This window comes from Brassica napus, chromosome A7 (assembly GCF_020379485.1).
Source record: "Brassica napus cultivar Da-Ae chromosome A7, Da-Ae, whole genome shotgun sequence".
NCBI lineage: Eukaryota > Viridiplantae > Streptophyta > Magnoliopsida > Brassicales > Brassicaceae > Brassica > Brassica napus.
The window spans coordinates 24570870-24595229 of NC_063440.1; the positions used below are offsets into that span (position 1 = coordinate 24570870).

The window sequence follows — 24360 nt, forward strand, 5'->3', positions numbered from 1 at the left end:
ATCCAATATATTAGTCGGTTAACTTTGGGTTAACTTTGGTCACCCGACAATGTGATTAATAAAAAAGGAGTTATGATTATGAACTCATTAAGTTATATATCCAAATAATGAAAAAATATAAAGCAGAAAAAGGAAGTTAAACAAAAACGGAATGTGCTTATATGGCTGTATCAGGCACAGCAACGTGGTGCCTGAATGATACTAATAATCAATACCTGACGCTTCCCTTATTTTCTCATTTTCGTATATAAAATCATTATAAGAAATACAGATCGAAATCAAATCTTCTGATTACATTTTTATCATACAATAACATAATGAACAGTTCATTTGATTAAAGATAAAAGAAGCGTGTGTTGTCGCCATTTTCTTTTCAGCATTTTCTGTAACCTCTCCCTCTCTCTCTCTCTCTCTCTCTCTCTCTCTCTCTCAACCATTTCATTTTGTACTGTCTCTCTCTGATCATATCATGGCTTCTTCTGAATCCACTGGTACTCTTTCTTACATTCTCAATTTCATATTGGTGATTAGTAAATTATGCATCTCTACCATCATAAAATCGATCTTTAAACGTTTTATTGGGTTGTTTTCTTAGAAGTGAAATTTGTGCCAGAAGAAGATAATTTCTTGCAGAGACATGTCGCCTTCTTCGACAGGAACAAAGATGGCATCGTTTATCCCTCGGAGACTTATCAAGGTACTACGGTTTTCTTGAACAGAAAACTCTTTTAGTTCAAACCAAAATGTCTTAATCAATCTCTGTAATATCATTAAAATAGATTTGTTTTTTAGATCTATTGTTTTTCTGCATATAGATTTGTGTGGCTCTTATGGTCTGATGACTCTCTCTCATCTCAGTAATCTAAGTAAGATTTTCGATATTTTCTATACTAATTAACTTTACTGTCTTCGGGACACGACGAAACAAGAACAGGGTTTAGAGCAATAGGATGTGGATATCTCTTGTCGGCATTCGCTTCTTTGTTCATTAACATGGGTCTTAGCAGCAAAACTCGTCCGGTACATTAAAGATTAAGTTCCTAATGTTAATGATTTCATTCTTTATTACAAATAAAAAAGGAATCAGTGTGATGTGTGTTTTTGATTTGCAGGGAAAAGGTTTCTCACTCTCTTTTCCTATAGAAGTTAAAAATATCCACCTTGCCAAACATGGTAGCGATTCAGGCGTTTACGACAAGGATGGAAGGTAAATTACAGAGTTTTATGATGATTTTAGTATATATTTCTTACATTTTCAAAATATAATTAATTTTCCAAAAATTGTTTAAAATAAAATTTTGAAGTTGTTAATATCTGTTTAGTAATTTATAATTATATTTTGTAACCTATAAATTAATTCTACCGAATTAATATTTATTTAAACTACTGAAATAATTAATCATCAAATGATTTAATTGAAAATAATTTTATTTATTTTTGACATGTGTAAAAAGCTGAAAGTATTATTTAAAATAGAAACATTAAACATAACCTTTTTATTCATTTTGAATTTCTTGAGGTTTGTGGAATCGAAGTTCGAGGAGATATTCGCGAAGCATTCACATACACATCCCAATGCTTTGACGGGCAAAGAACTCCAAGAACTCCTCGACTCAAACAAAGAAGCTAATGATCGTAAAGGAGCGTAAGTATCCCAACCGGTTTGGTTTAACTCGGTTTTTAATTTATTCTCTTAACCGATGGTATGTATCCGATTCTGAATGGTTGTTATACGTGAACTGAATATATTTGCAGGATTGCTGCTTATACGGAGTGGAAAATCTTGCATTATCTATGCAAAGACAAGAACGGTTTGTTGCACAAAGATACAGTGAGAGCTGTCTACGATGGTTCTCTTTTCGAGAAACTCGAGAAACAAACAGCTTCTAAGAAACATCCATGAAACACACCATCTTAAAAAAAAACCTCTTGTATGCTTGTGAATCTGTTTATTTATAAAACATTTTATCAGTGAACAATGGCGTGAAGATTGCAATGTGTTTGATTCTTTTAAAATTTATAGTTTTTGTGTGTATTATGATTGAGATTGTGTACGTACTTAAATTTTATTCCAATAAATGGTTATATACGTCAAATGAAAGATAATCATATTTCAATTTTCATAGTTTCATTTTCGTTACGAAATGTATACCATTTGTATGTAAAATATATATATATATAGTATATATTTGCAATTAGTAAGTTTATTTTAGAAGTGATACTATGGCCAAACCAGGTTGAGAAGTATAAATTAGATGTGAAAGGAAGAAGTAGAAACTAGAAAAAAAAAAGAAAAATAAGCAATGATTTACGGGCTTTGGTAAAGAAAAAAACATGAATCTTACGGTACGTTAGCTACACCAAATTTACTCTAATACAGTAGAAGTTATGTAACTGGTTGAATAAAACTTGCGAGCTACACCAAGTTTACTCTAATATAGTGGAAGCTATCTAATATATGAAAATATGTCCAAAATTACACCATATTAATGTAATACCTGCCACATATACGAAATAAATGCGGTAACATCATCACAACTGGATTTAATTGATTTTAAGCAGATTCAGTGGGTCAATCCGTAATGTATTAAAATTAACTCCGATTTAATAAATCCAACCGACCCGACTTTTTTACCCCACCCGTGTGTCGAGTTAACTCTCTTGTTTGGATCCCTAATTCGAAAATTAGAGTTCATAACAACAAAAACCAGTTTCAACACCGATTTTACACTTACCTGAAATACATAAATCTAATTTCTAAACCGATGTATCCATAACACACCTTTGCCATTTTTCTTTTCTTAATATTTTAGTTATTTTGTTTTGCCATTTCCAACTCTACTTTTGGAGTAAATTATGGAATGGGGATGGAGATGCCCTTATGAATCCTAATTTTCGAATTGGGGATCCAAACAAGAGAGTTAATACGATACAAATTGGTTAAAGGAGTTGGGTCAGGTCCGATTTATTTAATTGGATTTAATTTTAATAAATTACGGAATGATTCTATTAATTTCGCTTAAAATTAATTAAACCTTGTGATGTTGCTACCATATAGTCAATTATTTTGTATATGTGGTATGTATTAACTTAAATGTGATGTAGTTTTAAACATATTTTATACATTGGATGGTTTACACCATATTAGAATAAACTTCCCGTAGCTAGCAAACTTTTTTCCACATGGGTTGATCCCCATATCTCTATAATATTATTTAAAAAATATTTTTTTATGCTCTCATGTTAATTATTAGAAAAGCTAATTACAATCATATCTTTAATGAATTATAAAAATTAAAGCTAATATCATTATTAACATTTTCTTATCTTTTTCTGATAGTTTTTGTTATTTATTTTAGTTTCCTTTTCTTTCTATTTGTTTTCAAATCACATATATAAAAAGGCAATATTTATAAAATTTAAAAATCTGGTCATATTAATAGTTATTTTGAGGTAATTTTCCAAATTATTATAATTTTAAATTATTTTACTGTTAAATTGGTTTCCAAATCACATATATACAAAATGTTAAAAACGTGATATTGTATATATAATTGATTTCCTAAAAAGGAAACTCAGCAAAAAAACATAACATTATAAATTAAAAATTACTAAAAATAAGTTTTCTATCAACCAATTTTTTTAATAAACTGAAGACTAATTGCTTTAAAGAACTAAGACTATAATACATAATTACATAATTAATATAACATAAGTTGAGATATTTTATTAACTAATAATACAAATACTATGTCATTATTAAAAATATCTTTTGCTTAATATATTAGTTATTTTTTAATTTTATGTTATATAGTTTTGTAAAATGGAATAAATAACAAATTATATTTACAAAATGTTGTATGTCTGGTTTGATTATTCAACTCCCAACCTATCAATTCTTCATCTTTTTTTCTATTTTTATGTTTAAAACAACAAATATTAATCTTGGTATACATAGATTTCAACCAACATTAATCTAAGCAATTATAAAAAGATATTAGTCTTAGTATAATAATTAACAACACTAATCTTAGTATATTCTTAAAAACAATTGGGTTTAATTAAAAAAAATCCTACAATCAAATGTACACATAATAAAATTAATCGGACTGACTAAATATGTTATACATACAATAAATGTCTAATTAAAAGTAAAATAATATAAATTAAATATATATATATTAAAAATAATTTAAATGCAGTTTAGGTATTGATTAATTATTATAATTTATTTGCTTTGTAAATATTTATATGGAAAATCACCTGGTGGCTATATTGTTTTATAAGACAGGCCTGATTCATAGATCAGTTTTTGTGGCCTGGGTACACTAAAGACAGGGACAGAGACCAATGATTATGGGTTTTAGCCTGCTTTCCTGAATCCTGATAATAGATCTTGTTTCCAACATGTTCATGTGAAAATAGGCAGGCTTTGAGAAGAAGAAAACTAGAAAAGTGTTTTTTTTTTGTCAACAGAAAAGTGAATTAAAAAGAAAACAAAAATGAAAACATCGTCATTTTGTAATATAGGTTTTGAATTCTTGTTAATGAAATATCATTTTTGGCCCATACTATCTTTTGCATCTAGACTGAAACGAAGGTTATTCATGCAAACAGACGATTCTTTTTTTCTTTTGCTTTTTCTTTTTAAACAAGACGATCCTAATTGTGATTTGTAAGCAAGGATTGTTTTTAAACAACCAATAGGCAGATCAATGTTCTCTATGGGGTAGAGCCGTAGAGTTATATTGGATGTCTCCATTTAAATTTAATTTTAACAGATTTCCACAAAAATTTCAAGAAACGTTTTCTTTTCTTTTTGGAATTGACGACGAATCAACCAAATTCGGTTGGTCTATATTCAAGTATTATCGACTCCACAATATATTTTTTTATTATTATTTTCAAGACCAACGACTTATCTCAAGTCAAGCACGAAATTACTCACCAAAATCCCTTAATGTCTGCATCAATTTATTTTCTCCTTAATATATACCTTTTCTGTATCGAAAAGATAATGGATCTACACGCCAAGGAAAACAAAAACATTGTGTGCTTTACCTCATTAGTGATTAGTAACATTCTGGTATCATAAACGTTTCCTTATATTATCTGTGTGAAACTACAACCATGTTGTATTTAATTGAAAACAACAAGGATTAGAGTACTACTATAAATTAACAGTTCAGGATATGTAATTAATAATACAATTACATGTACATTTAACATCAAAATAAGTTTCGTTATAAGTTAATTTTTAAGACTAAGATGACAATATAACAGTAAATTTCGTGTAGCGGGTCGTTGCCAATACTCCTGCTGGTTTTTTTTTTAAGCAACTATTTCAGATTCAAACACAGTGTTAAAGAGGTAAACAAAGATCTATATGTAACAATATATAGCCAAAAAGAAAAGTCTATACACAACTAATTGATGGTGTTGTGTTTCCAAGAAGGCAAGAACCATACAACAGAAGGTCAACGAGTATTATTGTCTTCTCTATATGCATTAACCGGTCCCGTAACAATACTTTGACGCTGGAAGCTTTCGGAGTATTTTTTATATATTTTCGTATTATATGCATGTGAAGTTATTTTTGCGAAAGAAAGTTTAGTTAAAAAGTGATTTTTGGTGGTTAAAACATGCTTCCTTTCCCTTGGCCCAAAAAAAAAATCTCATTACATAAAAAGAAGAAGACAAGATGAAACAACGTAAAGCAATTATAATTAATTTTCATCTTCTTAAATTATTTTCAGTTACCATTGTCTATCCAAATTCTATACGCTGTATATATAATATATGATAACCATAACTCGTTTTCATGACGTATTCATTACTTGGTATTATTCATATGATCATATCAATGTACAGTATATGGTTATAGAGCCAATGCTGGAAGCTTCTTCCTATCATCGTGTTAAAGACAAACCGGAATGAGAATATGAAACCGATCGAGAGACAAATTCAAGTTATATGCAAATTTAACAAAAAAATATATGTTAAGAAGTTAATATAAAACGTATAACTCCACATCAAACCACCATACTATAAGAAACATCCTTAATTTATATGTCTCCTCCGTTAGTAGCTTATAGTAAAGGGTAACTAATTATTTACCCCTTATTTATAACTAACAACAATATACATATATAGAAAATCGTCACTACTTTCAAAGTAAATATATGAATCCAAATAATACAAATATTCTTGATTCAAAGAAAATTGTGATGGACATTAAAACAAACGCACATTGCAAAATTCCACAATGAAGCTCTAGTCAATTAAGTCTGAACGTCCACCAAAGTATTAAAAAAAAAAGCATGCAACATGGAAACTACGTACAAATTACCCCTTATTTACGTCAATCCTCTTTAAAGGCAACCTCTTCGCTCCTCAACTTCTATTTTACTCTCCCTAAAGACTTCACCCTTTATGTCACTTTTCAAATCAAAAATGTTCAAAACAACGACGACCCTTCTCTGTTTCTTTCTCAGCTCCGTTATCCTTATGGTCCCAACTTCCTCCACCGCCACAGACAACCCAACTTACTCCGCCTCCACAGACACGTTCATTTATGCAAATTGTTCGCCGGCCAAATTCTCTCCTGGCTCCGCATACGAGACCAACCTCAAGTCCCTTCTATCTTCCCTCGTCACCTCCACCGTCCTCAACCGCTACAACAACCTCACTGTTCCCTTCGGTAGTGGAGTAAAACCTGAACCGGACGTTACTGTATATGGTCTCTTCCAGTGCAGCGTTGACCTAGACCCAACTTCTTGCTCATCGTGCGTATCACGCGCCATCGCGATGGTCGGAAACACGTGTCCCAACTCGTACTCCGTGTTCTTGCAGATGCAAAATTGTCTGGTCCGGTACGACAAGAGCTCCTTCTTTGGCGTTCAGGACAAAACCGTGATGCTTAAGAAGTGTGGACAGCCGATGGGATTTTACGACCAGGATGCGTTGACTAGAGTCAATGACGTCATCGGTTCTTTAGGTTCTGGGAGTGAACCGGATAGGACAAGAATGAACGGGGATGTTCTGGGTATGGCTCAGTGCACAGAGGATCTAAGTCCAGCACAGTGTCAAGATTGCTTGACCGATGCAATCGGACAGCTCAGATCTGATTGCTTAATGGCCCAGGGAGGGTACGTCTACTTGTCCAAGTGCTACGCGCGTTTCAGCTTCGGTGGTAGTCATGCACGTCAGACCCCAAACTCTAACTTTGGTCAGCTTTCTTTATTTTAATTTTGAGAAGCATTAATAAATAGTCCTATTCACACACAACAAGAAGAATAAGAAAATAACTTCTAATGTTAGCCATAGTCTATAGATGACAACGTTTCTATTGAAGCGTTGAACTGTGAGAATTATTTGGATGATGGATTCTCCAATTAAGATATATAAATAGTAGACTTTACGACGAAAATGTATAGTCCTTAGTGTACTATTTGGGTTATTTTGCAGGAGGAGAGAAATATGATAAGGATGATGACGACAATAATATCGGGAAAACATTGGTGATAATAATAGGAATCATCACGTTAGTCATCTTACTCGTTTTGTTACTCGCTTTTCTTGGAAAGAAACTCAGAAAATTACAAGGTATTTTCCTCTATTTAATTTCATTTTTTCCCTTTTATCTATAAAATCTAAATCACTATACGTATGAATTTGCAGATGATAAATGTTGTAGATGAAAGGAAATGTGAGAAATAGTAATCAACAACTCGAGTCAAGCCACTAGCTACTGCTAGTTGTGTTTTTTAAATTTAAAGTTTTGTGACCTTGCATGCTTCATTAGATGTAGATGTATTATTGTCTTAAATGAAAAATAATGGACAAAGCTTCCTCTTTTTTCTCTTTGTTAATCGAAACTTCCTTATCTTCTGTTTAGACATTACGTAGTATCTGATTTAGTATTTATAAATATCGTTTAAATCTTCTTTTATTAAGACACATTTATGCAGTGTCTATAAACACATACACACACACATAGAGGTGTGTTAAAAATAAATGTTGTGTCGAGAATAATGGAACATATATAGGAAACCGAAAATTAGGATGGCGATTTAAAACAAAATCATTTTGCTCGTTATTATATAAACTCATACTTTAACTGAAGATTTGGCCTTATGTGTGATCAGTGATTTAATCATTTAAAATGATATATTAAAACTGTAAGCCGATTACCAAATGCTTAAGGAATTTGACAGATCAACTAATGTCTGCGTATTTTCCATGTATTTTTTAAATCTTCTAAAGTTATAGATTGTTTGAACAATAACAAGGTCATTGTCTTACACCTTACAAGATAACAATCTTCTCAAACAATATTTTTAGTATGATATTCATAGAAATCTTAATTTATTATTAACAATACAATTTTGGTTTGTCAAAACTCGAAAACCTCACAAGCAAATATAACGGATCTAGTGTAGTGGACAGTGTGCTTACTTATGTATGTCGGGCCTTTGATAAGCAAATGAAACTTATTACAGCCCGTTGAGAATCATCGCGGTTGCTATTGTAATCCAACAAGTGACAACAACACATGGACTCTACGAAAGAGTCTTCGCCTCATCATGCATTATTGTTGTCGAATACTTTTCAAAGAGAAAAAGCAAACTGGTGTGATAAATATCAAACCGTTGCACAAGAAAAGCAACCACACATTTCACAAGAAAAGCAACCACACATTGCTTCTTTTCTAATAAAAACAAAACGAATTAAAATCAGATCTGATGAATTTCAAATTTTCACTCCGAAACTAGGGTTAAGATTTAGACTAAAATACTGAAAAAAAAAATTTGAAATTTTTTTTGATGATTTTGGTATGAAAAATTGTGTTATTGATCTTATAAACTTATAACCAAGTGGTCTTGGTTATAGTTGTAAAAGACTTACAGTTGTGAGTACTGTTCTGGGTTCAATTCTCCTCGGCCACTCGGAGCGTTTTAAGTAGTAAGAAAACGCGGATCTTGCGGGCTTCGTATTGATTAATTTGTAGGCTTAAAATACCTTTGGGATCATACTACGGTTATAAAAAAAAAAAAAACTTATACAATTATGGTATAAACATACGAATGAATACGAGAGTAATTTGAGTATAGATTTTGATACGAAGAAACTTGGAACCCCTTTCATATTTCCGTCTTTTTATAATTGTTAGGAGGAGAATCGTAATGGTGCTATGGTATCCGACAAGTAACAGCTGTTTTGAGGACTAATGTTTTAATTTTCTTCACGTTTTGGGTTAACAAAATCAGATCGGCAATAATTTTCTCTGAACTCGGGATATACTTCCTTTATTTGTGGACCTATTGTTTTCTTTTGACCTATTGAGCAGGATTCTTATATTGTGTTTGGATTGGGATGAAACTAACCTCTAAAAAATTGGTCGATAAATATGAATAATCACGGGAAAGCAAAAAAAAAATCAATAGAAAAACATTAAGAAAAACGTGGGAATTAACCGGTCTAGGCGGTAGAACCAACCGCTCTCTCCCGCTAAAATAGCCCCACATGGTTTAATCAGGCAAGGAGCTGTTTATAAAACAAGAAAGAATAGCTATTTTAATAAGTAGTCCTTTCCAAAAGTGTGTCTGCAACATTACCAAAACTAAACCTTCCCCTTGGTTTCCCATTTACTTTGCGTTCTGTCTTGTTTTTGATTAAATGCTTGGGCAGAAACAGAGAAAAAACTTGTGTTAGTATTCTTGGATTTGGTTTGAGATGGAAAGAGATTTTTTGGGTTTGAGCGACAAGCAGTATCTGAATAACGTTAAGCCCGACGATGATCGTGTCGGAGAACGAGGTTTGTGTTCTTGTATCTACTCTCCAAAATAAAATACTCCTAGTAAAAGTTAGGAGATTCATTCAATACACATATAGCGTTAATATCGTCAAAAAGCTTTTGTTTAAATATAGTTGATTTAGATTTCAAGGCTTCTTTTAATAATTATATTTCGTCAAACCATGCGTATTAAAAGTGAGAATTGGATCTTCAATGATGATGAGTAATGGATTTTTCAGGACTGAGCAAGAAGATAGCTAAACAATGGGGAAAGGCAAAGCTCTTGCCTAATTCAAGTTTCATGCCTGCTGCTGCAGATCTTCAGGTTGATTCTAGCTTAAAATTTTCAATTCAACTTCTTTCAGTTACTAGTTTTTGGAAGAGAAAAAACTAGTGATTATTATAGTTGACCTAATTGTTTGGGCTACTTTCCGAGTCAATTGTCGACGGAAAGCTACCCCAAAATGGTCGAATTAATTGCCGGAATATTATTTTTATTTCTCGAAATTTCTTGAGTTTATTTATCAAAAAAAAAATGTGTGGCCAATCATAACCGACAAATATAAAAAAATTGTATAACTTGTGTTGGATAAATGCGCGAGTTAGAGTCGCTTGGCAGCCGCAAAATTAGGAAATGATAAAAAAATTTGTGGCGACTGGCGTTTGAACTTAGGATAATGCTTATATGTTAGGCACTTTTCTTTTATAAAAAAAAACACATTAGAGCATTTTCATGGACAGATAAAGGAATTACAACCACTAAAATAACTAAAAATAGGAATTTAATTTTTATGTGAAATTATCATAACACATGTCTATATTTAATAACTGGTTCATTAAATTGTTGTCAAGAAAGAAAAAAAGCCTGATTCATTAATTTTCTTTACTAAATTAAATTTATATTAATTAGTTTTGAACTCAAACTTACCCATTTGGATGCTCCTATAAAAGATGTTGACGTCTCATCGTTTCCTGTCTAATACCAGTGTTGCCCAGTTTCCGCGGCCAGTATCCACCGCAGGAGCCAATTTGGCGGTGGTGCGTTTCAGAACGCGAATCAGCTTTTACTTGGCGGATCAGTTCCCTTAACAAATCATTATGCTCTACGTCCTGCTTTTAACTCGTCCAGGGATCCACGGTACGTCATGTTATATGGAATTAAGTATCGTGTAAGTATATATAAAAACGTTACTCATTTTGTAAGGGACATAATCGAATATTTAGCTTTTTTTTCTTAATTTATAACGACACTTAACGTTGGTTATTTGATTTGTGGAACAGAGTGGCTTCCTCAGGATCATCTCCTCAGCTTGCAATCTTCTATGCAGGAACTGTTACCGTCTTTAATGACATATCTCCTGATAAGGTATAATCCATATATATAATACAATTTAAACTTTACACATAACATGTTCTGATAATGATCTGTGATTAGGCTCGAGCCATTATGTTATGTGCTGGGAACGGTTTGCAAGGAGAAACTGGAGAGAGCAATTTGAAGAAACCGCTTCGAGAAACTGAGAGAGTCTATGGAAAACAAATCCATAAAGCTACTGCTGCTGCATCTTCAAGCTCTGCCACTAACGCTGATAGTTTCTCTAGGTGTAAAGACAAACACGTCGGTGCGACAAATGCAATGACCATGACGATCGAATCATTCAATGCAGGTCCTAGCAATATGATTCCTTCAGGTATATACTACCTATATGAAAATCAAATCTTGATACATTCAACGCTTGAGACTAATAAAAATGCTTGTTTTTTCAGTTCCTCAAGCTCGTAAAGCATCGCTGGCTCGGTTCTTGGAGAAGCGCAAAGAGAGGTTTGACTCTTCTTTACGTTTATAGAATCTTGAGTTCTTGGATCTAGTGACTAGACGTTGGAACTAAAAAGAATTGATGCTGGGTGCAGGATCATGAGTGCAATGCCATACAAGAAGATGCTTCTTGATTTGTCGACGGGAGAATCTAGTGCTGCTTCTCATACCTAAAACCTTTTTCTTCTTGGTGGTTTTTTAAACCTCTCTGAGGTTTTTTCTCACGATGGTAATTTGAAAAATAATCAGTAGATTATTACTGTTATAGCTACCATTTATTATGTTACGAGCAGAAGAAGGCGTTAGCGGTATGGGTACTATTTGATCATTGTCGTAATGGTGGTTGTAGGATTATTATTACCTCAAATTCTAACAGATGTATGTTTGTCATGTCTGTCAAGAATATAAGACCGAATAAAAATCACTATTATTAATGTTTTTATTATTATTTTCGGTAACACAGTTGCATTACGATATCATTACAAAGAATGCTAATAAATTTTTTAAAAAATATTGTTTATGGCTCCAGTTTTTCTTGCTTCTAATTTCGCCATCTTCTCTTGAGCTTGATCGTTAGCAACAGAAGACTCATTACAAATTAAACAAAAATGTATGAGCATCTTAGAGCTTGGACAATCATCCACTGTTGTTATTTGCTGATTCAGCAAAAAAAAACCTAAGTAATACTTTTCTGACAAAATCGATTTTAGATATTTAAATATTTAATATAGCGTAAAGAGGCCATTCTTGAGCAAGCAAACAAAAATAAGGATATAATAACAAGAGAATATTTAGTTTTAAATAGCGTCTATGGTTTTATTGGTCTATCAGTGGTTCTTCTAAATGAAATGCGTTTTAAAATCGTAAATTTAAATATAGATCTTAAAGAAGACACTTATTTGCATATTTTTTTGTCAGAAAATATGCTTTTTCATTTACTAAATAAGATTGTCGAGTGAGTGAACCAGAGTAGCTCCGAGGTTGATTATGATGTATTGATTCTCTTAGCAAAAAGCAAAGATCTTTTCGATATTTATTTTATTTATTGAGGCAGAATAAATCTCGTAGGAAAGTAATATTTGGAGAAAGAAAATTAGGTAAGCAGAAGGAAACAAAGAGCTTAACATGTACAGTACATTGGTCACAAGAAACACGTTCTCGTTCATATTATCATATACATAAGTGGATAAGAACGACTCTCGTCTTATCATTTTGCACCTCTCCCAGTCGCATTCTTTTAATCTTCTCGTCCTTTCATGCCCCCACCAAGTTGCGCAATTTGAACTACAACTTCATTGTTCATACGTTTTTTTTTGTCTAGGCTAGTATTAATAGTTTTTGTGTGTTTTTTGACCAAAAAAAAAGTGTTTGTGTGTTTTAGACCATTTCCAATGCTACACGACAATTTTCTTTATATTTCACTCTAAAATAGAATAATTTTATTATAGAGTTAGATTTGTTTCGATCGTTCTCTTTATAATAGAATTACTCTATAATATAATAGAATAATGAGTAATATAGTTTTTTGCTCAATAGATTCACTCTATTTTAGAAGAAATATAGAGAAAATTATTATGTACTATTGGAGATGTCCTAAGAATTTTTCATGGGCGTTCAATTTCCAGTTCGGTTTCAGTTTGGATTTTTTGGCTTTTGGTTTTTTGGTTTAAAAATTTAGGTACCGTCAGTTTATTTATAGAAGTTTTAAACCTAATTTCATTCAATAAACTCTAAGCAATAATCATTAATGGATTAACCATTTAACTAATTATGAAAATTAACAAAAATACCACATTCATAATACCACTTTTCATTTTTACTTTAACCATTTTTACCATTATTTTAACAGAGAAAAAAAACATTTATAATCTTATGTAATATAGACTTAGTAGATTTGAGAGGTGATATAAGGTTTTTGGAATTTAGGATTCTAATAAATAGCTACAAAAAATTTAAAAATAGTTTCAAAAAGAATTTTCAAATTTCCAAAAGAAAATTTTAAAAAACTTTTTTATAAAAAAACGAATTTGAGAAAGTTTAATTTAAAAACATATTAGTTTTTAAATTTTAATTTTTTATTTAAATAATTATTTATTATACTCCCTATGTTTTTAATATAAGTCGTTTTAGAATTGTGCACATAGATTAAGAAATCATTAATTTTTTATATTTTCTAAATAAAAACATCATTAATTATTTACCTAACCACAAATCAACCAATAATAAAATAGAAGGTATATTATCATTGGTCATATAACATTAAGTGTTGATAAATTTTACATAGAAAACCGAAAACATCATATAATTTGGAACATAAAAATTTCTCTAAAATGACTTATATTAAAAAACGGAGGGAGTATATATAAAGTAAGGGTATAAGAGTATTTTGCATCTTAATGAAGAATGTATTTTTAAAAATGTTTCTTTAGTGATGGTAAACATGAATAATAGTACCAACAAAATGGTAAACATGAACATTCTCCATTAATTATTAATCGAGTGTATTTTTGAAAAGTGGTATCTGATTTAGCGTATTTCAATTAATTTCTCTTTTGTATTATTGGAAAAAATGACTTTTGAGGGTTTTTTTGTTGGGTAAATTTACATATATTTGTATTTATATATTTTAGATATTGAAGTATATATTTTTTGACACTAGATAATTATGTTATTACAAACTATGAGAAAAATTACGATTTTACACATCACAATTATATATGCCTTATGAGGATTCATGGCTACAAATCTCTTGTAAAAAAATTTATACTAATTTGCATAGTTATGACTTTTCAGGAATTCGAAATTTAACATTTTTAGTGTATAAAAATTAATAAACATTTAGTCAAACCATTAAATCTAACGGGATTCCATAAATATTCAAATGTATCTACGGATGGGGTCGAGAAAATGTACTTGTGATTTACTGATGTATTTATCATTTTGAATTTCAAAACAAGAGATTAGTATCAGGAGTTAAGATTATTATTTGGTTCGATCATATTTCACGCAAAGATAAGTTAAATTTCACGTAGGCACAACTCTTTTATCTTCTTCACTAATTACGGGATTACAATACAATTTGGTTAAAAAGAGTGGCAATAACATAATAATAATTAAAGGGTTTAGGGTGGCCTAAAGTTTCCAGCACACCTCTAAGGAGAGACAATAACTAATAGGAGACCATCTTCATCGCCAAGAAGAATGAGTCGAGAAGTAACCGAGAAGCCCAACGAGCGGTGCGTTGATGTAAGTTGTGGGCTCAGACTGCACGAAGTAAGGTCTGGAGTCAGGAAAAGCATCAGTGACATTGGGTCCACCAACTACAGCACCAACTAGAAGGTTTGGGTTTGGATTTGGGCTGAGGAAATAGCGAGAGCCTTCTTTGCAGCCTATACGGGCTGGATGGGCCGAGACGGAAGGAACAGAGCTGCCACGGTGGTGAATCCTACGTGGAAAACGTTGACCGTACCCAACCATGTAAGACATTCCCAACGGATTGTCACCCAGAATGTAATCCACCTGTTCATGTGTCACAGCAAAATCAAACACAAAAACGGCTATATCTAAAGCTTGGTCCCAAAGCTAAACAACGGCTATGAGTTTTGTTTTTGGTCCAAAATGTGAGAAGTTTTGGGACCATATCATACCTGACGCTTGGCAACTTGACGCAGGAGAGATGGGGAGGCAGTTAATTCGCCACAAGGCACAACCTTTCTGGCATGGCTCAGATAATTAGAGTAGGCCAATAGGAGGAAAGATAGTGATGTTACATGTTGCATGTTACTCCCTCCAGTTTTCACAAGCAGTCCTCCTATGTAAGACAAAAGAAAAGGTTAATAGTTTAATACTATTACTGATTAATCCTATACATTTTACTTTTGGGAGGAAAAGACAAAAGTAAATCACGTGAAGTGTGGAAAAAAAGTGTGGTATGCTTTGATATTGGGAAAATAAAAAATGATGGTTTTATATTACCTCGAGAGTATTGGACTTGAGGGTGAGAAATTCCAGGCAATATAGAACAGATAAATTCATCTGCGTTTTGCTTGAAAGACTCAAAATACTCTGCTTTTCCCATTAGCACTTCCTGTAATCAAAACAAAACAACAAAACTTTTATTAAATTCATGCATAATTTATCTACACATAAGAAGGTTTTAGTATATGGACATGGGTCAAGGAATGGGCAGTGAATAATGAAAAAAATACAACAACAGAGTGTGTGCCCATGTGAAACTAAGATAATGAGAGACCGTTGAGAAATGACAAAACGAAAAACCCACTAAGGCTTTTGCAGCAGAATAAGGACATGACACTTTATTTTCATTTTCCTCAGCCTTTGTGCCACATGCTTTGTGGCAGTTACCATAGACTTATCTACCATTTCCTCTTTTAGTGTCCCCACTAGCACCCTATAGGCCTGAAGCCTGAATATTACTAACAATAATGTTGGTGTAACTATATGCATGTATTAAGAAGACCTTAGTTTAAAAAAACTTTATCCAAAACCACAAATAGGAGTATACTCATGTGATGCACCACATGCAAACTCCTTCCAACAGGAAATGGCACAAAGTCATATACTGTATACATTTCACCTAACCATACAATGGATTGTCAAGTGTCTATTATTATATCTACACTTTTATCCATTCACTAGTAGTCATGGCTCTTGGGAGCCATGTGGCTTCCATTTGGTAACGTTATAATATAAATTTTTTTATATGATTCCAAATCTAGGAGCACATACTGGACAAAAAGGAGGGGAATGTCCAATGAGGTATGTCTTACCTTAAGATTTAGCTCCCACATCACATGACCATTTCTAATTGGCTAAATCCCATATTCATCATGTGCAAGGTTCAATCATCCACCCCATATTGTATCTTCTACTCTATAGTTTAGTATTCTATATCATTTTCCAATCTAAGCACGACCCTAGCATGCCTTTTATCTACCTCTCTCTCTCATAAACAAAAGACTCGATGTTGGTTCACATATCTAAGCCGGTTTTACTTAATGAAACATATATTGCATACCAAAATAACTAGATAGTATCATAGGATCCATAATTGTAATGTGAACCCCACTCCCAATTATATGATCAAAAGTCGTGTCACCAACACGTGATAACCAGACACACCATCCATCTCACAACCTATGTTAACTTAATTCTTAGTACTCCCACCACAAGCATACAAAAAACACTCTAGTTTTAATAACCAAATCTTGGATTCTTGATCTACAATTTACGTAACATAATAATAAACAAATGAATAGTTTAGCTTTGATTAAAAAGTGGTTGGTTACCTTGGAGATCAAGACATTAATCCCAGCATGCTTGTTATCCCAGCCAAACTCATTAATGGTATCTCCAGCCCTGAGAACCACCTCGTTCTTCACAATGAATTCTCTGTACACTCGTTTCCTCGAGGCTTTGTGAAGCCACGCCGCACCCCACAGTAACTCGTCCTGCATAGCCATCCACGTCAAATCACAGTGTTCATCATCCAACGGCTGATTACTAAAGTAGTAAAATACAAGGTTAACTGTTTCTTGTTTTTTTTTACCTGGTAACCGTTGAAATCACAGTAAAAAGGACACACCGCGTGGTATAGACTGCTACTGTACGCGCCGCGATACCTATTAGCAAACGCGAATACCTGCGCCACGTTACGTGTGTTGTCAATTTTCTTTCTTTTCTTTCTCGATATAAAACATAGTTTTCATATCCGTGATTTCGATATATCTTTCTCTAACGTCAGAAAATTATTCATTTAACCGTACATATACGTAAGAAAAATACTCTAAAAGTCAACATTATATTATTTCTTTTGGTGAATAATCTTTTTTAAAATAAATCACAGAAATGGGCCAAGCGAAAAAAGCACCGAAGAAAAAATTATTAGGAAGCATATGGAGAGAATCTCTTATCTCACAAGCAAAGAATCATTGATTAATTGAAAACTTTTGACTATTTTAACCATTTATTATTATTACTAGAGCCGGTGTCCGCGCTCCGCGCGGATAACACGTTTAATTACAGTAAATTTATATTTAATTGATATTTTTAGTTTAATAAATTGTATGTAAATTTTTTTTTTGTTGTATAATTAACCATAGAGTTTTTTAGTTTAAGAAAGTGTAAATTAATCTCTTGCAAAGTTGATCAATATATATTCAAAGGGACAAAAGTACCTCAGAAACTGACTCAGATTAGCTGAGAAAATAACATTCAAATACAAAAATAAATGTCTCTATTATAAAACCAACAAAGGATAAAACTTTAAGAGAAGTTTCCATGGGTTTTCGAGATCTTGTAGACGTATCTGGAATAACGTCATTCACAAACTATCTTTTCAGCCGTGGCTGCTGCTCTGATATTGAACCTGTAATCCAATTTTATACACGGCTACTTGAATCAATTTGATCTTGTATTTGATGAAGAATCCATGGCTTGTAAGCCTTACCGTTTGACTAAAGCATCCATGTTTCCTCTTCAACAGAATCTTCATCACCGCAGCTTTTCTCTGACTCAAATGTTGCTGGACACTGAGTCCACCTCCTTCTTCCTTTGATTTCTCTATGCTACTCTTACTACTACTATGTACTCTCAATTAATGAAATACACATAAGATTCTCGAAGCTAGTATTCCTTTCTCTGTTTCAGTAGTTTAACAAACACGCACATGTACACCATATCTATATATAAGAAAAAAAACATATTGTACCCATAAGCCTTTTGCTTAAAATAAAAACATGTTACTGTAAATTAGATTAGTTTGAAAGGAAAAAACAAAGAGAATCAGATGAGTCGTAAAATGAGAAAATCCCACAGACCGGAACTATCACTTAACGACACTTTGTTCCCTAATTTTATTATCATCCCTTTTGGCTCCTTCTCTTTTTATTGACTGTCTGATACGCTCACGTTTGGTCTATTCACCAACTACTAATAACATCAACGCTAAGAGTTGATCAAAACATGTGATCAAAATTGATTTTCCTTAGCTTTCATGTGATTCACTTGGTGTCTTGGGATCAGCTGAACTACTCAGCTTTACAGCAACAAATGCTTTTGATGTCTCGGTATCTGCCAGTTAAGCTAATGTTATTGATCCTAGCACGAATCTTACATCAGAGAGGCTAAGCTTTTGATGCTTGGTTTGATTTTGGTTCTCGAAACTTTCAAAGCAAGATTTTTTTGAGAAAGTTTCCATAGAAACACTCATGCCGTTTGCCAAACCCACCGATCAAATCCATTGTCAGACCAAAATATTCAAGCTTTTTGTCTCTTTCAGGTGGTTTGACATCCGCCATTAGCTTATTGTCACCATTGTAGCTAATAGCATGTCTAATTTACATGTACCACACTTCTCTACTGGAATACGATGAACAAAAATAATCTGGAAAACGTGAAGATACAATACAATCTCAAGAGGAAACCTCAGTCACAGCAACAGCTCATAAAAACATAGTTCATAGCATAGAGATTGAATTGGTAGCAGTATCCATACCTGATCACCACTCAGCAGTATGCAGTGCAATGGCGTTAGGAACGTCAAAAGTCCTAGAATTAGGAGTACATATAACAAAGTGGATTAGTTAGGCGAGGGATTTGCGGAGGAGAATTGGGGACATATGTGTTAAGCTCTCACACCATCAGATGTTTTATTTTCTGGATATGGAGCAACTGACGTCAGTGCCACACAACCTACGGTGAGTGACCATTGTGATGTGTGAAAGAGGAACGAAGCAGACGTGTGAAAACATTCTCCTACAATGACCGGATTCCAAATATGGAAATTTTTCATTATTGGAGCTTGTGTGACTGGTGAGAAGTAAAGACACATCTCATCGTCTAGGATATCATAAAATAATGGAAACGCCTATTAAGCTCCATAAATTTATCTACTGAAGATCATAATTATCTAGATTTTCAGGACACAAACCTTTTCATCTAGAAGAAGCATGTCCACGCCCATCAGTTCCCCTCCTTTGGTGATGTTACGGGCTTCCCATACCGCAGAAGACGCCTCACGGCGGTATTGTAACAACGACCGGTTTAACATTAGAGAAAAAGGTTTGGTAAGCCACCATTGTTGAAGATCGAGTTGTAAGAACAAAAAAAAAATTAGATTTCTGTTGGAGCAGCGTGATCTGTAGAGATATATTTCTCTTTCTTTTTTTAGGGATTTCATCTGAATTCTTGGGAAGGAGGTAGGTAATTTAACTCATTGTAGTGTAATTTAACTCATCGTAGTGTCATCTAGGCAAAGCGTTACAGAAATCTGAAGCTGTAGAGGATTACAGAGATGTCAAAAGAATAGGGTAAACGAAGCATGAGAATAGACTGAGCGAGCTTGGAAAATATTGGGTTAAGTTGGATTTTGTAAACATTAAGCTTTGCCATTCCAAAACAAAAGGCCCAGTCCGAGAAGATAATATACGGAGAATGAGTTTTAGTTGAGTACTGATGTGTCACGTTGAATTTAGTCTTGAATTTTATTATTGGGCTAAAGAGAAAATAAAATGTTTTAAGTTTGGACGTGATGACATGGTAAAATGAGTGGTGGAGAATATTTCTGCCCATGTGGCATTCTTTAGAAACTCTTAAAATAGTCTCTTTTATATAGTAGGATAAACAAGAAATACATAAATTATAATACATGTATAATTTTTTATGCATGATAAACTTTCCTATTTTATTTTACTTTTTAGTTAATTAAATAAAGGCTGAAATAAAATGTTACACTAATTAAATTAATATTTTGTGAAAAAAATATAAAAGACACTCGATAAAAAATCATGTTAACTAACAAACAGAGGAAACGGACACACGCGTAAGTAAGTAATAACCAAAAGAAAGCAGTTTGGTGAAAGTAACGTACCCTTGTGGCACGGTCAAGCAGCCGTCTGGAGTAAGCAGGATCGCGTTTCCTGAAAACTATCGACGCCGCGGCCAACGCGGCGGCGGTTTCTCCGGCGACGTCGGATCCTGGATGAGCTCTGTCGATTTTGTAGACAGAGCGAAGCGTGTCCATGTCCTCGGGCCTTTCCCAGCAGTTATGGTCGGAGTAAGCGTCTCCGACCTGAACGAAGACGACGCCGGGGATCGCCGTCGCTTTGAGGAGGTAGTCAGTCCCCCACCTCACGGCTCCCACGGCGTTTTTGAGCTCGGGTCCCATGGTTCTCCCGAAATCGATCACGCTCCACGACAGCATTGTCGTCGTGAACGCCATCGGGAAACCGAACTTGACGTTGTCTCCGGCGTCGTAGTAACCGCCCGATAAGTCCACCTGAAAGTTAGTAAAAAAAGCGAAGTCAGAGTGGCGAAATGTCGCCGGAAAAGAGAGGAGGAGATAGTGTAGACTCACGCCGGCGGAGGAACCGTCGCGCAATGCTGAGTCGCGGCGCCATCGGAGGCGTTGGTCGGGAGGAAGCTTGCCGGAGCGTTGACCTTCGAAAAACATGATGCTTTTGCGGAGGGCGTCGCGGTAGTCGTGTCCGGCGTGAATCGCTGATGAGGAGAGAAGCACGACGAGTAAAACCAGTGAGAGAGTCGCCGGCGAGATTTCCGGCGAAGTTAGGGATTTTCGCGCCATCTTTCTCTCTCTCTGGTTTGTTCTGTTACTGTGAGGGAGAGTGTTGTGTTGATAGGACCAAGGCAGGCAGAGAGGGGCTCTTTATACTAAAAAGCTAGTCTTGGATTCCAGACACAGAGCCAATGAACATTCACCACGTGGGACTTTCTGATTGGAGCTCATTTTGGTATTGGGGTTTGGGATTCCGAGACTGAAATTCCCTTAACCAGTTGAGAACCGGAATTTACCGGACCGGGTTCAGAATTTGAGCGTTAGTTAATGCAGACGGTGTGTACGCCCTCGGTACGGTGAGAGAATCCAAAAAAGTGGAAATCTGTGAAATGAACTAATGATGATAACAGACAAAAAAAAAAAGTTTGCTTTTTTTTTCCTAGCATGTGACCCACCGCCCTATTGTCAAGCGACACGTGTTGTAATCCCAATCGGATTTTTTGGAGTTTTGTGATTAATTTTGTTCTCTTTTTCACCAAGACATAATCAGTAAATCACTATTGTTTTAAGTTCATTTTCCCATTGATTTCGGCTTTTTTAGACCTACAAATGGAATAAAGATTCTCCCCTCCATGAATTTATTAATAGCAGCAATGTTGAAGAAAACTTGTGGTTGTGTGATTACGAAGGTCTTAAAACTCGATGTATATAGTAACGTAATAAGTTTTAGCTAGCATTCAACCTTCCCCGATTTGCAATCTGTAATCCACTTTAGTCATGTGGTGTATTTAGACAAGACAACTAGCATTTAGTAGATTTGAGGGTGAGATTATTATATAGCATTTTTGTATAGAATACTTTATTGTATTCTTCTTCGTTTTCAGTTTACAACTCTTAAGAAAACCATGCAATTCGTTGATTATTGTACAGTACATTGATCAGTCGTTTAGTTCCAACGAGGGACAAGACATTGCAGCATCGGTGCTTAGGATGCAAACAAGATCCCACCACTGCTAACAAAGGAGTTTGCTACGGGCATAAAGAAAAACAAGAACATTATCAAATCGTCTAAGCACCACTGTAATTCTATAGTAACTTTATAATAATGAGTTTAGACATGTTGGCTCACAGTATATATGATGTTTCTATTGCTAACATGGTTTTTACCTCATAGATCTCAGAGGTTAAGAGATCAACTGTGGATTTGGTGACATATTTTTTTTCATTTAACCGATGAGAGAATTACCTAGATATTATATTTTCTTTGAAAAATTCTGATGAAAATTATATAGAAACAAAATAAAACAGCCTCGTGCATGGCACATGAAACTGCTAATCATTATATAGTATACAATTGCTAACAACTCCAAATTAATTGTCCTGACAATCAGTAAGATAGCTGGACATTTAGAATAATTAACATGAATTATCAGACTGAAAAAACATTTAGTTGGAATGCGACATATGTCCGCACATATATCTTTATCCAATTTAGATGTCCGCATAGAACCCTTAAACATGGCACGCTGTTCAAAATGAAATTATGTTTGCAAAAAAAAGAAAAAGTTTGCAAACAAACAACAAACACGCGAGGCCATAACCCTTATCCGACGCCGGCTATAAGTAACTGACGACAAGAAAACTCAAATGATCGCCCTCTCCCGATAATTTGAAGTTGGTTTATGAGATAAAGTTTTCCCAAAACTCTTTATAAAGTTATAGTAATTTTACATTTAAACGTCCTAAAAAGTTTAAATCTAGTCCTCAATAAGACTGTTCTACGTTACAACATCTAGTATATATATCAAAAAGTTGTATGTTTTCATTAAAATTCCAACAATTATCTTGACAAACAAGAACCCCAATAGGCAATAACTAAAATAAAGAGAATAATGGGCACGAACAATTAATGGGTTGACTAATATACCCGAAAGGATTGTTGTATTGCGCTTGACGCATGTGATCATCTTCGCTGTTTATCGACACGTAGTTTTGAAGCAAAATCATTTCGTTTATGCAGAGAAAATGAACGACCAAAAAAAATAAAAAATAAAATAAAAGAAAAAGTAACAAGGAGATCATGTTACGGGGTGATGTCTATAAATCCGCCACGAATTTAGGCCGATTGATTGGCATCATTTACCGTAGACAATCAATGCGTTGATTAATGTAACCATACCATTTCTACATGCATCAACACTCGAAGTCTGATTCATGTGGCAGCGTATTCCTAACGTCCTACGGATAACGTAACCTTTGGGTTAATTAAACAAAGTATCTCAGATAATACTATTAGGTAAGCATTTGAAGTATATTTGTTTGGGACAAACTGATTCAACAAGTTAATGTAATATCCAAAGAACATCAGTTATTGTTGGGTTCCTTCTAGATGGAGGAAACCCAAATGGGTTTGGTTGGTGATAACCAAACTTGGTGATAGGCTATTGATATTAGTCCATGAGATTAGTATTGGGCCTTGGAGGTTATTAAGGTTAGTGAGACACATATATAAAGTCTCTTAACCCAGTTTGTGAGGGGACAGAACACAAGAAAGAAAGAAGAGTACTCAAGAAGACTCTTGACACAAAAGAGAGAAAAGGAGAGAAGAGACAGATTTTCGTCTGGGTTTGTCAAGGCAGGTTTGGAGGGTCAAACGGATCCTGATCGGACTGATATTTTGTGGGAAGTTTCGTCAGTCAGTGGGTTAAAGGTTCACCGAAGGGATTTGGATTCTAACGGTTGGATCTTCTGTTGTCTGGATTTTCGTGAAGCTGGTCGTCACAGTTCTTCAGTGGTGCTGTCTTGAGTGTTTGGTAAATCCGACGGTGAGATCTTCTCTGATTGAGCTGATATTTGGCAGAGGTGTTACTGACTTGTTCATCTTGGATTTGTACGGTGGGATTAGTCTCTGGTTGCCGGAATACTTGTGAGCTGAGGTCGTTTGGTTGCTGCCGGTTTTGAAGCTTTGTGTTGCTCTCTTATTGTTGTTGTTCTTGTGTTGGAGATAGCTCTTTGAAGCTAGTGTCTCTGTTCTGTTCAGGCTGTTGAACAGGGAGGACGTGGTTGTACTCACATACATTTATATAGTGGATTGTTGAGTGGACTACGGTCCCGTGGTTTTTCCTTCTCACATCGAGGAGGTTTTCCACGTTAAAATTGCTTGTCTCATTTTATTATTGCTTATATCAAATCCTGCAACTGTCGAAGTATTCT

At 34.0% G+C, this 24360-nt stretch overlaps 4 protein-coding genes across 6 annotated transcripts; 3 read left to right on the forward strand and 1 right to left on the reverse strand.

Moving 5' to 3' along the window:
• Window positions 1-155: 155 nt before the first annotated feature.
• Window positions 156-2096, forward strand: LOC125576324 (probable peroxygenase 4). Its single transcript, XM_048736127.1, has 6 exons — window positions 156-491; window positions 596-697; window positions 935-1020; window positions 1113-1207; window positions 1520-1645; window positions 1756-2096. The coding sequence occupies exons 1-6, from the start codon at window positions 470-472 to the stop codon at window positions 1901-1903; spliced, it is 579 nt and encodes a 192-aa protein (XP_048592084.1). The 5' UTR covers window positions 156-469; the 3' UTR covers window positions 1904-2096.
• A 4096-nt stretch (window positions 2097-6192) lies between these two features.
• LOC106402472 (plasmodesmata-located protein 5) lies at window positions 6193-7945 on the forward strand. Of its 2 annotated transcripts, none has more exons than XM_013843220.3 (3): window positions 6193-7204; window positions 7468-7605; window positions 7681-7945. In XM_013843220.3, exons 1-3 carry the CDS (start codon window positions 6433-6435, stop codon window positions 7698-7700), a joined length of 930 nt encoding a protein of 309 aa, XP_013698674.2. In that variant the 5' UTR covers window positions 6193-6432; the 3' UTR covers window positions 7701-7945. The 2 variants fall into 2 exon arrangements, with proteins under 2 accessions (XP_013698674.2, XP_013698673.2); XM_013843219.3 differs by having other exon boundaries at window positions 6202-7228.
• A 1599-nt stretch (window positions 7946-9544) lies between these two features.
• On the forward strand, window positions 9545-12060 carry LOC106406284 (protein TIFY 7). Of its 2 annotated transcripts, XM_013846908.3 has the most exons (7): window positions 9545-9817; window positions 10036-10121; window positions 10783-10934; window positions 11078-11162; window positions 11232-11487; window positions 11564-11618; window positions 11708-12060. In XM_013846908.3, exons 1-7 carry the CDS (start codon window positions 9736-9738, stop codon window positions 11784-11786), a joined length of 795 nt encoding a protein of 264 aa, XP_013702362.2. In that variant the 5' UTR covers window positions 9545-9735; the 3' UTR covers window positions 11787-12060. The 2 variants fall into 2 exon arrangements, with proteins under 2 accessions (XP_013702362.2, XP_048592085.1); XM_048736128.1 differs by having other exon boundaries at window positions 9558-9817; window positions 11564-11722.
• A 2574-nt stretch (window positions 12061-14634) lies between these two features.
• LOC106402336 (endoglucanase 8) lies at window positions 14635-21274 on the reverse strand. The gene is made up of 7 exons (XM_013843051.3): window positions 20989-21274; window positions 20503-20910; window positions 17182-17274; window positions 16922-17083; window positions 15588-15699; window positions 15260-15423; window positions 14635-15131 (listed from the first exon to the last, which is right to left on the reverse strand). Exons 1-7 carry the CDS (start codon window positions 21214-21216, stop codon window positions 14799-14801), a joined length of 1500 nt encoding a protein of 499 aa, XP_013698505.2. The 5' UTR covers window positions 21217-21274; the 3' UTR covers window positions 14635-14798.
• Between the last annotated feature and the right edge of the window lie 3086 nt (window positions 21275-24360).